Genomic DNA, 14,921 nt, shown 5'->3' on the forward strand with positions numbered 1-14,921 from the left:
AAGTTAAATAAATGATCAGTTCACTACTTTCATTGAATTTGGGTGTTTTATTCAATGTTATAGTTATGATGATCAAAGAACATTGGAAAAAAGTGCCAGAAAATGTTGAAAAAAAAAAAATAAAGTGCCAAAAAAATCGACAATAACATCGGAAATTTGTCACAAAAAAGTTGGAAAAAAGTGACGAATTATTTTTTTCAAAAAGTGACAAAAACGTCACCAAAAAAAAGTTTTAATTAGACATTTTCACCCAGAAAAACCAAACCAAAGCCTGCATGGTGGAGGGTAAGACAAGCCGAGGGTTAATCCAGGCCTTTCTATCAGCGTTAGGGGATCAGAACCTGGTCTGAGGTCCACAGGGATGCAAATGGGCCACATCAGCTTTCTTTGGGTTCACTGCAGACCAGCGCTAACAAATTAGACTGAACATATCTCCCTCAGAAGTCAAGGATAAGAGCAGGCTTTGTTTTTGCCGTGCAGTTTAAGGATGTTCATGTAAATCATGTTCAAAGGAATACCAAAGACATGTTTAGATGAAGGTAACAGGGGGAAGTTTCGGGATTCTCCCGGTGCTCCCGATTAGCCAATCAGGGCCTGATGCTACAGATCTGACACGTTGATATTTTAATATTCAAATGACAGCCAGAGAGTATGAAGAGGATTAATAAAGTGTTGAGAGCAGTCTCCGTGGGCACAGAGAGGGAGAACCATCAGAGCAGAGAGAAGCTGTGGACATTCACAAGATGTAAGTTATAAACTATATAAGTTATATAAGTTATAAACTATATAAGTTATATAAGTTATAAACTATATAAGTTATATAAGTTATAAACTCGGCTGTTTGATTTCACATCTTAATGTCTGTGTTTTCCTCACGGATAAAGAAATGTTAGCACTTTTTTCAACATTTCTTTTGCATTTTTTTCCAACTTCCTGCACTTTTTATTGAATTTATTTTCAACGTTATTTATGCTTTTTTGATATTTTTGTTGCTTTTTTGTCGCTTGGTTTGACTGATTGGCACTACTAACAACTTATACCATGACTTTTACACTTATTCTTGGAAATCAGGTCAATAAACCTAATTTCTTTTGTTTAAAAAGCAGAAATATTCTATAAAATTGAATAAAATACCCAAAATTCAATGAAAGTAGTGAACTGATCCTTCATTTTACTTCAGAAGAGCGTTAAATGGAACCATCCATGTTCATTTTTGGCAATTTGGTTGAAAGAAAACCCACATTTCTGATATAGACACTTTTTGAAAATGGGTCAAATTCCACAGGAGGGTTAAATGTTTGTAAAGATGTAAGTTGTTTGATTTCACATTTTAATGTTTGTGTGGATTTGCATAAGAGGGATTGTATTCAACGTAATACTGCATGTAAAATCTGATTTTATATACTGATAAGGTTTCCAGTTCTCCTTCAAACTCTTTATGTTTATATCTCAATATTTAACACTCCTGTTGCCTTTGGGTCAAAATTGACATCGCGTCAAAAGGATGGTTTCCCTCCAACGGTCTTCACAAGTACAATTAATGATCACTATACTTTCATCACTTTTTTTTTTTTTCTTAAATTTTAAAGAATTTGAAAACAATGTAAATGGTTTCTAAACAGTATTCGGACTAAACTTTGATATACACCAGTCTATGATTATCCATCAACATACATTACTCTAATATTAGTCAAAATAATTCATAATTTCTGCTATTTTGACTAAAAAATGTGGTATAATTTCCTTTAAAAGAGGTTTATTGACCATGAATTCCAAAAATAAGAGTAACAGTACAGTGGTAATAAATTGGTGAGTGGCGCGTATACAGTACTGGTGGAGTATTAACAGTTGTATGTCTGTGTGTGTGTGTGTGTGTGTGTGTGTGTGTGTGTGTGTGTGTGTGTGTGTGTGTGTGTGTATGTGCATGTGTGTCTGTGTGTCTGTGTATGCATGTGTGTCTGTGTGTGCATGTGTGTCTGTGTGTCTGTGTATGCATGTGTGTCTGTGTGTGCATGTGTGTCTGTGTGTGTGCATGTGTGTCTGTGTATGCATGTGTGTCTGTGTGTGTGCATGTGTGTCTGTGTGTGTGCATGTGTGTCTGTGTGTATGCATGTGTGTCTGTGTGTGCATGTGTGTCTGTGTGTCTGTGTATGCATGTGTGTTGTTGCATGTGTGTCTGTGTGTCTGTGTATGCATGTGTGTCTGTGTGTGCATGTGTGTTGTTGTGTGCATGTGTGTCTTTGTGTGCATGTGTGTTGTGTATGCATGTGTGTCTGTGTGTGCATGTGTGTCTGTGTGTGTGCATGTGTGTCTGTGTATGCATGTGTGTCTGTGTGTGTGCATGTGTGTCTGTGTGTGTGCATGTGTGTCTGTGTGTGTGCATGTGTGTCTGTGTATGCATGTGTGTCTGTGTGTGCATGTGTGTCTGTGTGTGTGTATGTTGTGTGTGTCTGTGTGTGCATGTGTGTCTGTGTTTGTGTGTGTCTGTGTGTGTGCATGTGTGTCTGTGTTTGTGTGTGTCTGTGTGTGTGTGCATGTGTGTGTGTGTGTGTGCTGTGTGTGTCTGTGTGTATCAATCAGCAACAACAGAACTTTTAGTGAACATCAGTCCTGTAGGGTTACATTACAGCTTGGTTCTTTCTTTGGACCATTTTTAAAGATAGTTGTTCCCATCAGTCACTGAGACACCAACACATGGGAACATAGAGTCCAGGTTGATAAAAACACAAAGTTACCCTCTAAGATGCAGCTGAATATGATGAATAGTTAAATCTCTGATTTGCATCCTGAGGGACTGGGTGATACACTGTATCCCTAAACATAAAGACAGGCTGTTCTTCTGTCTGTTTCCCTCTCCTCCACCAACATATTCATATCATTTTCATATTATTTCCTTTAACTCAAATTCCAAAAATCCCCAACAGGAAACATATGAATGCTAATGTCACATTTTCAAGGTGTTACACTGTTGACTTGTGTGTTTGTCTCTGTGTGTGTGTGTGTGTGTGTGTGTGTGTGTGTGTGTGTGTGTGTGTGTGTGTGTGTGTGTGTGTGTGTGTGTGTGTGTGTGTGTGTGTGTGTGTGTGTGTGTGTGTGTGTGTGTGTGTGTGTGTATGGTTTTGTAACTTTAATAAATGCCACCTTTTCCAAAAGTCAGTAAGTAATCATGTAAAATAATCCTGAAAGTTACCTTTAAGGGCCTTGCTCAAGTCAATTGTGCTGGGTGCAAGATAGGGCCCTATATCTTTGTAACACAAGTTTGTGTAATAAAACCTTGAAAGAGACTTCCTTAATCTTGTTATGGATAAATTTTTGTCCATGCTTTCTCCCGCTCTATGTTACTAAATAAATAATAACAGAAACATGTTTAGATGAAGGTAACAGGGGAGGTTTCCGGCCCATGATACAGATCTGACATATTGATATTTTAATATTCAAAGTGCGCGCCAGAGTGTATGAAGAGGATTAATAAAGTGTTGAGAGCACAGAAAGGGAGAACCATCAGAGCAGAGTGAAGCTGTGGACATTAACAAGATGTAAGTTATAAACTATATAAGTTGGAAACTAGCATTTGTAGCTAACTCTGGCTTGTTTACAGCAAGTAATTTGTCTGTTGATCAATGAGCATTGTCCCTATCAAATAAATAAATAAATAAACTCGGCTGTTTGATTTCACATTTTAATGTTTGTGTTGTCGTCCTCATCAACAGTGCTACTTTTTATTTTTCTGGGTCAAAATTTACTATTTAACTCACGTCTTGGTCGTCTTTTTCGACACTTCTGTTGCTTTTCAGCAAATTTTCTTATACTTTTTTTTGTCACTTCTTACCGATTTTTTTGGCACATTTTTCCTGCGCTTTTTTTTAAGTTTTGTTGTTTTTTCCGAAATTTTTGTCACTCTTTTTAAAGTTATTTATTTATAATTTTTTCTCTCCAAATGCTATAAAATTTAATAAAACACCCAAATTCAATGAAAGTACTCAGCTGATCTTTTATGTAACTTGTGAAGAGCGTCATATATAGAACCATCCACATTATTTTTTGACAATTTGGTTAAAAGAAACCCAAATTTCTGATATAGAAACTTTTTCGATAAGTTATAAACTCGGCTGTTTGATTTCACATTTTAATGCTTGTGTTGTCCTCCCGGCTTAAAGTGATGGTTCGGAGTAATTCACCCTAGGGTCCTTTGCCCGACCTCGGAGCCAAACACCCCCAAACTTTTTCACCTGGGTCTAACACTGGGAGTTAAGCGTAGGGTAGCGATGAGCAGCTGAGTATGCTTAGCTGGCCGGGGCTAATGGACCCACGTTTGTATCTCTTAAATGACCCCACTAATAATGCCCGAAATGATACCAAAGGTCTACACTAGTACAAATAGGTTATGTACTCATAAAACTATGGATTGGAAAGTTTGTAAGTACACCAGAAGTTTATGAACACTTGCCTGCTCTCTTCTGCTCTCTGTTGCTGCTGCTACCTGCAGTTAGACGAGTGCTTAGGGACATCTACAAATTACTACACCGAAAAGAGATACAACAAAAATATGTATTAATTTAATGATTAAATAAGATAATGTCTCCAAACTTACCTCAATTATTATTTGTCTCCTGCTAGTTATACTACAGCACTTACTTTAAAAAATAAGTTAAATTAAAAAATATTTTTGTTGCATCTCTTTTCGGTGTTGTAATTTGTAGATGTCCCTAAGCACTCGTCTCACAGCAGCAGCAACAACAGCAGAGAGCAGAAGCCAGCAGGCAAGTGTTATTTACATAAACTTCTGGTGTACTTACAAACTTTCCAATCCATCGTTTTATGAGAGCATAACTTATATGTACTAGTGTAGACCTTTGGTATCATTTCGGGCATTATTAGTGGGGTCATTTAAGAGATACAAACGTGGGTCCATTAGCCCCGCGCTAAGCTATTCAGCGGTTAACGCTACTCTACGCTAACTCGCCCAGTGTTAGACCCAGGTGAAAAAAACTTCTGGGGGGGGGTGTTTGGCTCGAGGTCATGGTGCAAAGGACCCTAGGGTGAATTACTCCGAACCATCACTTTAAAGAGGTGATATTATGCTCATTTTCAGGTTCATAATTGTATTTAGAGGTTGTACCAGAACAGGTTTACATGGTTTCATTTTCAAAAAACATCATATTTTTGTTGTACTGCACATTGCTGCAGCTCCTGTTTTACTCTATTTCAACAGAGACTGTTGAGCTCTCTGTTTTAGCTACAGAGTGAAGCATCTTACCGCTATCCCATCTTTGTTTGGAGTCACACATGCGCAGTACCTAGGTAAGGACAACTAGCCACTTAGATGCAGAGTAGGGCGGGCCCTGATAGCATGATAGTGTGATCCGAAACAAACGGATCCGATCTAGCATCTATCTACCGGTAACCATGGCTTCAGCTCAGCCGTACATGTTCCAACCAGAGTCTGATCCCGAAACAGAAGCCGAACTAGCTTCACAACCTAGACTGGAGCAAGATGTTTCAGAGTGGTAAGTTAATTAGGTATTTCAGTTTGAATTCTGCACCCTTTCTATCACAGCAACAACTTTATGTCCATTGACTGTCTGGAGGGTGTCTAACGTTTTTTATTTTATATTTAGGTGTACTTGTGGAAATTGCTTGACAATGTCCACTGAAGTTGAAAACATCTGTTGCCAAGAAATACAAATGGTAATTATATTAGAACCTATACAACAGTCATGCAAAGTGGATATGATGTTGACTAACCTTCCTCTGTTGTAAAATACTACAAAATGTGTTGTCATGTTTACTTTTACCGTTGTGTAAAAATGTATCATTTCACATCACCTCCTGGATGTAATTATTTGTAATCAATTATATTATAGGGGCCAATCATTTCTATGATCTTTGACAACACCATTTGTTTTATACATACAAGGTTAACAAATAAATGTAGCTTCATCAATCAGTATCTCCATTTTGCAGTAATGTTGCCTCCTCAGGTAATATTTATTCTAAATGAGTTACTTATTTTTATTATTAGGTTGTTACACAAATGCAACAGGTTCCTGTCCCACCTACCTGCATGGTTTACCATCCAGACCTAGAGCCAACCTGTTTGAACCACTACACCCTGCGGAACATCTACACTATATACAGAGCAGACTATGGACCTTTGAGGTGTCGAACAGAAAAAGAGTAAGTTTTTAAAACATGTAATTAACTGTCCCATAAAATTATTTTACCAATAAACCAAAGACCTAATGAAGAAATCACAATTACAATGTCTTTATTTTCATCAAATGTTGAAACGCTTATATAAATAGAACAATCTTAATATACATAATAGGAAAAAAATACAGATATACACTATAAATAAGAGTGATGTTCACTATTGTCCAATCCTGTCCATACAGGCGCTACAGGCACCTTGCCTATCTTGGCTTGGTCAACTGGTGCTGGGGCTACTTGGGAAGGACTGTTAGGGTGGTAATCCCGTCGTGCGTTGTACGCCGGATACGCCTGCAGTTTCTTGATCCGGGTGCCTAGTATGTACGGTTCCGACTGTCCCTTGAGCAAAGCGGGACAGATGGCGGGCAACCACTTCCTCCTTTGAGGGTCTCTCATGTTCCGATGCCAGATCCTTGGGGATGGGGATCAGTTTCAGCACCTCAACAAATGGAGTTGGGTCCTCAAACACCTCCTCGAAAACCAGCCTCATAAGTTCTTCCACATATTCTGTGAATTAATGCATATAAATAATCACTTAAGTGCTTAAGAAGAGCGTTCTTCTCAGACGCCACCTTATTTCTACATATTTGTTTTTTAGCCTTAACTATTTATTTGTTACGTTTACAATACACACACACACACACACACATATACACACATATACACACATATACACAAGTGTCACTATTTGTAATTACAAAAGATGTTTTTCTAAAGTTAACACTACTTGTAAATATTCAATGTGTCACTATTGATGTTACATTATTTGTTATATAGATAAAAGTAGTTTAAAACTTACTGTATGTAGGGTCTGTTTTTACTGGCCTCGCAGTCACCTCCCCCTTCCTGGACTTGGGAAACACAACCTTGAATACTGGTTGTCCTGCAGATGTTGTGGCTTGCTCGCAGTCTGCATTTTCATTGTAGTGCATGGCTGCAAGGTACAACCTACAAAAATACAATTGCAAACTGAAGTGACACAACAATTTTGATATTTTATATATATATATAAGCCATTAGGCAGTAGCTGTGGTGTATAAGGTTACTGAATGTATTCATTGTATTACCTGCAAAGCATGCCCATGAAAGGGAAAACCACATTCTTGGGTGTGAAGCGAAGTATCAAACTGTGGAAAGCCTCCAGGGATGATGTTTGGTAGTGGTGGCTCAGCTTCTCCACATCTTTGACAACCCTCTTATTGACCAGGATTTTTTCCACTTTGTAGAGCGCCATTGACCCTTAAATAAAATTAAAAAAACATTTTATTAAAATTGCAGCCCATTAACACAGTAAATACAGCAATAATATTTCATTATAAAGGGCATTTGAGGTGAAGTTGTTTTTTGTTATTAATATTATAAGCAAAAAAGGTTTTGCATTTTAAATTTAATTCTTTTACTCACATTTTGTTTACATACCTGGTTGAAACCATTTACTTGGATCCCTTGACACTCGATCAGGATGTTGGCACTCCGGGTTTTCATGCAAGTGCACGTTCTGGATGTGGTTGACAATCGACATCCACTTGGCTACCTTCTCTGGCCCTGATGTTGACAATGTTGCACTCCAGTAGACATGGCTTTTGATGCTACGCAGCCACTTCTTCAACACCCCGCAGTCCTTGTTTTGCGCAACTTTGTCAAGTTTCTTTGACAAACCTTGCAGAAAGTACATATGCAATAAATTTATATTCAGGACATTCTTTGACGAATAACTAAACACAAATATGTCAATGAGCCACACTGACATAAACAAGGATGAAGACATACCTTTCTCAAAGTGCCACACATCATAGAAGTGGGTGATGCTGCGCTCCCTCAGATACTTCTGGATCTGTGGATGACGGTCGGTGACAATGTAGTCCATCACCAAACCGTTTGAATCCAGTAGATCCAGGCAGCGTTTAAGGCCCTCCTTCTCCATGTGGTAACTACCACCTACTTCATTGCTCTGGTGGTGGGACAAAAATGCATAGATATAAATGTGAGACATTGAAAGCTATACAGAATCATCTTTCATCATGTCGCAAGGCAAAAAAAAATAAAAATATGGGACCCACCTGAACAAGCTGAAGGTCGATAATGCGGTTTCTGTCTAGGTGCATCAGTGTGTAGCTCCCATACTTTGCTGAGTGCCCTGAAGATTATATAACAAAGACCATGTCAAGGCTTTGCAACTCAAATCGAATGTTTAAGTACCATGCTTTTAAGAACAGACTTTTGGGACTTTTGTCTTACCTGGGGAGTCAGTTTGCATATCTCCACTGACTCCAATCTTTCCTCCATGCTGTAACTTTTGAAAAAGATGTTGCTGATCCGTCTTCCATTTGTGGATTATGGCTGGCTCCAGAAAACTCCTAGCATGCCTCCTGAAGGTGCCATACTGGAAAATCTGAAGATTCATGGCCTTGCATATCTGTGAAAACATGTAAAATTGGTACGTTTGTGAAAACAGTACAGTGATTGCCATTTCATATTAAATAGTTATAGCAATACCTTTTCCGCTGACAGGTGTAGGTTGCCGACGGGGTTACTTCCTACAACAGGCTGACTCTGCCACTGTCTTGAATAGTTGCAGTGTGGGCAGAGCTGTGTGAATGACACATACGTTCCCATTTTTCGGCGCTGAACGTCACACTGCCTCTTGCATACAGGACAGCTTTGAAAAAGCTCCCTTAGGCAACTTTCAAAAACAATGTACTTATCATCCTTATAAGTAGACACTGGCTCAGACCTTAAAAAAACAGAAAGAATACATTCTTGATTTAGCTTTCCTACCAAGTTTAACATTTCTGCTGATAAGTCATATTGAAATGTAATACAAATATCGAACTTACGACATGGCAGATTCGTCCGTTAGAACAGAGTCACCAGGGATATATGTTGAGTCTTGTGGCTCAGCTTGCAACTCTGTTGAGGTGTCTCCCTCTTCCTCCTCCTCCTCCTCCTCCTCCAACTCAAGACGAGGTCTCTTGCGAGGTCTGTAATCTTGGGGTCTTATTGGTGTTGAAGACATCGGGGTGAATTCTGGGGAGCTTGAAGTGGTCTCAGTGTAAACACTAACACAGAAAAAAGAAAGAAAAAACTTAAATAATATTTTTCTTTACAATAACGAAATGAAATTCTCATGTTTATTATATATTGGGTTTTCAGCAGAGTAAGGCATTTACAGGTACTGCATGTGAACTAAAAATGCAAAAACATGTGATGCTTTTGTTATTTACCTTTGCTTCTCATGGAAGCCCTCAGCGTACCCATGGATAGCTGTGTGCCGACTGTTCTCATTTTGGAGCACTGGACTGTATGCCCACTGACATATTTTGTGGTGGTTCGGTCTGGCATCCTATGTCATGGAATGTAGTGGAAAGGTGTGGGGTTTCGAGGTGCTGCTGTGATGTACTCTGTAATAAGACAGTAATCAGATGAAAAGAGTCAGTATCTACAACGCTAACGTTCTTATCCCTTGTGAAATCAGGAGACAGCACAAGTAGCATATAAACAAATTAACACACCACATGACATCCTTTTGCTAGTCAAAGCCCCGGTTGTGTAAGTAGGGAGCAAATATACTGTTGGTTATGGACAACGGTCTCCACGTAACAAAAGCAACTTAAACACACGTGTCGTTTACCACTTTACAGAACATTAGCCAACACTACCAAATTAGCTGAGGCATACAGTGGTTTCGGCGCCCTTACCAATCAACCTGTAAAGTAGCATTAACGTTCTAAACATACCTTCACATGAACACTTGTACACTGTTCTACATATTTTGACTGAAAAGCGATAGTCGATTTTAATGCAGTGTTACGTAATTGTGTTCAAAAGCTTTGAACAAAACGGTTTGAACACAAAACGTTAGCGCTAGCTAGCTAGAAAGTTAGCTTCTGCTAACTTTGTAACGAGGCTACATTTCACTGCCACCGTAACAGCAGCTGGTATAAGTTACTAATAAATGCACATCCACACAACAGCAATATTTCACATCTTTAAATACACAACCCATCACCATATTTAAAAAAAAGAATCTGTTAAAAATGAGCTAAACAATTTCACACCGGATATAACATTAGCTACAGCTTTAGCTGTAGTTTAGCTACAACCTGCCCACTTCAACTGCCCACTTCAACACTTCGTAAAGGTTTATAAATTATAGCTAGCGTACTTAAAGGTTGTGGTTCTGAATCTCCATGATGACCAGACAGAGTCTTTCAGAATGAAACGGTTTGAAAATCCTGAATTGAACTGTTGCAGGTTCAGGAAGCAGTCCTCCGTAAAATGAACAGAACACAACATAAGGTTGGGGTTGTAGTCCTGGGGAATAGTGCCAAAAACAAATTTTAACCACTGACTGTTAAATTCATCGTCTTTTGGAAGACGAAAAAGAGGAAATTTCCCCGTGCACTGACGAATACAGCGTCTCCTGGACATGACCGAGACTCTCAACTCTCCAGCCGCTCTGGGTCTAACAAACTTGAATTGGTGGTGGCGGTGGGGGGGAGGGGAGCTTAGCAGCTAGGCGAGCTTTATAACTTCTGTTACGAGCTGACGTCAGCTCGTAACGGAAGAAAAGGCTTCACTACAATAGAGCTGTTGGGAGCAGTTTGTGAACAGTGTTTTCTGCTGGAAATGGAAACTACCTTTGGGGTGGACTTTGGGCTTTTTCACTTTTTAAACCTATTACATGCCCAAAAAACATATACAACACAGTTAAGGAAAGGGAAAAAGCCAAAAAGCATAATATCACCTCTTTAAGCAATACTGGAACTTTTTTCAAAAAATGTTTGCATTTTTTTTTTAGCTTCCGACACTTTTTGTAGATTTTTTTTTTGTTTTGTCGCTTTTATCAACATTTTTTTAAAAGTTTTTGACAGTTTTTTTTTATATTTTTGTTGATTATCAGCATTTTAACATTTATTGAAGTTACAAAAAAGTTAAACAAGTCAACAGTGTAACACCTTGAACTGTCACATTTGCATTCATATGCTTCCTGTTGGACTTTTTGAATTTGTGTTAAAATAAATAATAAAATCATATTAAAATGTTGGCGGAGTGAGTTAAGCCGTCGGGAGGGGGGGCGAAACGGACAGAAGAACAGCCTTTTATGTTTAGGGATACAGGTTATAACCCAATCTTTGATTTGCATCCTGAGTGATTGGGTCATACACTGCATCCCTAAAACATAAAGACGGGCTGTTCTTCTGTCTGCCAAAAATAACTGTGTTTATTATAATCTAACAGGGTGAAGATGCAGTGGAGTCTGTTTGTGTTCATTGTGATGGGTAAGTGGATCATCTGGACAGCTCACTCCTCATCAACTCCAAGTCACACTTCAATTAATAATATGAGTTCATTTAAACGGTAATTTAGTTTGTTTTCCAGCTGGATTTTCCTGTGTGTAAGTGGCTGACCGACTCTGACAACATTATGGGATGGATCCCTACAGAGATAGACCTTTTAGTTAAAAAATAAGATCCTTTTAGTTTAACATGGAACAGCCCGATCCACCATCATCATCACTCACCATCAGAGACATGTAATCATCAGACTTTTAAGCGTTTTTTGTATATAAGCCAGCATATTTATATACACGCTAAAAGTCCTGATTATTTACATGGAGTCTGGTGGAGATATGCTGGCTCTATACACGCTAAAAGTCCTGATTATTTACATGGAGTCTGGTGGAGATATGCTGGCTCTATACACGCTAAAAGTCCTGATTATTTACATGGAGTCTGGTGGAAATATGCTGGCTCTATACACGCTAAAAGTCCTGATTATTTACATGGAGTCTGGTGGAGATATGCTGGCTCTATACACGCTAAAAGTCCTGATTATTTACATGGAGTCTGGTGGAGATATGCTGGCTCTATACACACTAAAAGTCCTGATTATTTACATGGAGTCTGGTGGGTTTTGGTGATGGTGATTTTGGGGCTATTTCATGTTAAACTAAAAGTATCTTACTCTTTAATAACAGTCACTTAGACACAAAAACATGGGAAATAGAGTCCAGGTTTAAAAACAAAACAAAGTTTCTTTCAGTTTCTTCTCTGTTATCAGGTCATTGTTCCTCCATTGGGGGTCTGCTGTGTGAGTACTACTTCATTGGATATGAGAAGACCTGGAATGAAGCCCAGGATCATTGCAGAAAGAACCACACTGACCTGGCCACAGTGTCTAACCAGACAGACAGGCAGAGACTCCTTAACTCCACGACTGCTCAGTATCCAGACGGAGCCTGGATTGGGCGGCAAGAAAACACGACAAACATCGTTTGGCGCTGGTCTCAGCCAGGGATGAAGTTCAACAAGAGTGAGAGTAACTGGTATCAAGGACAGCCAAATAATGTAGGCGATCAGGAGATCTGTGTGAGGATGAATGCTGGCACATGGGATGACGACTTATGTTCTGTAACCTATAGATTTATCTGCTATGACGGTGAGAATATGTGGCTCATAAGGTCTGTTCTCCCCTAAAAAACTCCCCCAGAAGTGGTTTGTTCCGGCATCATTCTGACCTATATTTATGTTTGTAGTGGCAGCGCCCTCTATTGGCCGTAGTAGTTCTGACTTTTGTCCCCCCCAATCTGACCCACAGGAGAGTTTTCCGTCCTCATATCTAAACCAGAGAAGGTAACGTTCACGGTTTTAAACACGTCGTGGTTAACATTGTGAAGACGTGACTTCACTTCCTGAAGGTTACCATGTGACGTAGCTCCGTTTTAAGTTAAAAAAAACTCTCTGTTTCCTTTTCTTTTCAAACTGGACATGAACCCCGGTCTCCTGGGAGTAAGTCCTGTTTGTTTGACCCCCCCATCCTCACCAGTACATTTGGCGCTCTTCTACCTCCTCACCTTACTTCCTGCTTTGCTCCCGTCAGAACTACTAACGCCACTAGAGGGCGCCACCACTAGAAACATCAATATAGGTCACAATGATGCTGGAACAAACCACTTATGGGGGAGTTTTTCAGGGGAGGATAAACTCTGAATTAATATCACATTATTGTTTTGAAATAAGAATAATGTGAATAATTTCATGAGACTAAATAAAAACAAAAAAGTTTGTCTGTGTGTTCCACAGTAGGCCTACAGAATAAATCCGGCCAATCATTTTATATCAGTGATGATAAGATGACCTGGCCAGAGGCTCAGAGGTTCTGCAGAAAAAATTACACTGACCTGATCAGTGGAGTCAAACAGCTAGACGACTTCAAGGGACAGCACCCAGATTATGCAAACCTGTGCCCGAATAATGCAAAACCCTGCCCTTTCTGGATCGGCCTGTTCAGACACTCTGACTGGAGTTGGTCAGATGGGAGCAGTTTCTCTTTCAGATCCTGGGATAAAGGTCAACCTAAGAAGAAATGTGCTATGACTACGTCAAATGGAAATTGGAGCTCCGATCACTGTAATGAAACCAAACCCTTCTTCTGCTACAACGGTGAGTTTATCAGAAGGTCTATCTAACGGTACTGAACATCTACATCTGTTCAATGATTTAATTTATTTATTAGTTTATTATAAGAATTATGGCATGAGGTTCATCATTGTTGAATATCTTGATAATGATATAACTTGCGATAAATAAACAGATAAACTGTTCTCATTTCTGCTAAAATACAACAAACTGCTTGTTAGATATAAAACAAATGTAACAGCTGTTATTTAAACTGTCCTGTGTTTGTCTCCATGGGTGGGGCATTTGGGTCTCTGCCACTGATTGGCTTCTTCACTAATTGACTCCACCTCTGACTGACTCCTCTTCTCCCCTGACAGATTCAGTGATCCTGATCAACCAGAGCATGATCTGGGAGGACGCGTTATACTACTGCAGAGATCACTATCGCGACCTTGTCTCCATCACCAACCTGGACGATCAGCGCTGGGTCCAGGAGAGAGCCAAGATGGCCTCCACTCACCATGTGTGGCTGGGACTGCGCTACACCTGCACTCTGGACTTCTGGTTCTGGGTCAGTGACGAGACGGTCCACTACAAGAACTGGGCCCTCCCCCAGTCTGGGAACGACTGCAACATGTCTGGAGCCATGGACCGAAATGGAACTTGGGTCAAATTGATCGATGATGACAACCAGCTTAACTTCATCTGTTCCAAGTAAAAACCAGCAGAATGTAACTAAGTACATTTACTCAAGTACTGTACTTCAGTAATAATGTTGGAGAGATGAGGTACTTTACTTACATCTCAAAGTAAATATTTCAACTAAGTTACATTTTAACAGTGTGGGATTAATACTTTTACTTAAGTTAAGAATTTGTTTTCTTCATTTACTCACTTTCTTTGCAGTGGTGTGACGTTGACATACTGTGTGTCCTCTGGGATTATTGAATGGCATTCTGGGAAATGTAGGAAATTAAATCTGAACATAAATATTTCAAGTAAAAAAGCCGTAGTATTTCAGGAAAAAAGTCATAATATTTCAGGAAAAAAGTCGTGATATTTCAGGAAAAAAGTATTACTATTTCAAGTAAAAAAAGCCGTAATATTTCAGGAAAAAAGTAATAATATTTCAGGAAAAAAGTAATAATATTTCAGGAAAAAAGTAATAATATTTCAGGAAAAAAGTCATAATATTTCAGGAAAAAAGTCATAATATTTCAGGAAAAAAAGTCATAATATTTCAGGAAAAAAGTCATAATATTTCAGGAAAAAAGTCGTAGTATTTCATGAAAAAAGTCGTAATATTTC

At 39.0% G+C, this 14,921-nt stretch overlaps 2 protein-coding genes across 4 annotated transcripts; one reads left to right on the plus strand and one right to left on the minus strand.

The window, feature by feature from the left end:
• The first annotated feature begins 3,501 nt into the window (after positions 1 to 3,501).
• On the plus strand, positions 3,502 to 14,568 carry LOC120565432 (macrophage mannose receptor 1-like). The gene is made up of 5 exons (XM_039811240.1): positions 3,502 to 3,536; positions 11,452 to 11,492; positions 12,274 to 12,651; positions 13,299 to 13,655; positions 13,991 to 14,568. Coding segments are annotated over exons 1-5 (1,119 nt in total). The 5' UTR covers positions 3,502 to 3,534; the 3' UTR covers positions 14,332 to 14,568.
• On the minus strand, positions 6,290 to 9,611 carry LOC120565424. Of its 3 annotated transcripts, XM_039811226.1 has the most exons (10): positions 9,435 to 9,611; positions 9,048 to 9,269; positions 8,707 to 8,944; positions 8,449 to 8,626; positions 8,271 to 8,347; positions 7,981 to 8,161; positions 7,630 to 7,869; positions 7,278 to 7,449; positions 7,010 to 7,158; positions 6,290 to 6,717 (listed from the first exon to the last, which is right to left on the minus strand). In XM_039811226.1, the coding sequence occupies exons 2-10, from the start codon at positions 9,224 to 9,226 to the stop codon at positions 6,461 to 6,463; spliced, it is 1,671 nt and encodes a 556-aa protein (XP_039667160.1). In that variant the 5' UTR covers positions 9,227 to 9,269; positions 9,435 to 9,611; the 3' UTR covers positions 6,290 to 6,460. The 3 variants fall into 3 exon arrangements, with proteins under 3 accessions (XP_039667160.1, XP_039667161.1, XP_039667162.1); XM_039811227.1 differs by lacking the exon at positions 9,435 to 9,611 and having other exon boundaries at positions 6,290 to 6,705; positions 9,048 to 9,270; XM_039811228.1 differs by lacking the exon at positions 9,435 to 9,611 and having other exon boundaries at positions 6,622 to 6,679; positions 9,048 to 9,270.
• Positions 14,569 to 14,921: the final 353 nt, after the last annotated feature.

Source organism: Perca fluviatilis, chromosome 9 (assembly GCF_010015445.1).
Source record: "Perca fluviatilis chromosome 9, GENO_Pfluv_1.0, whole genome shotgun sequence".
NCBI classification, from domain to species: domain Eukaryota; kingdom Metazoa; phylum Chordata; class Actinopteri; order Perciformes; family Percidae; genus Perca; species Perca fluviatilis.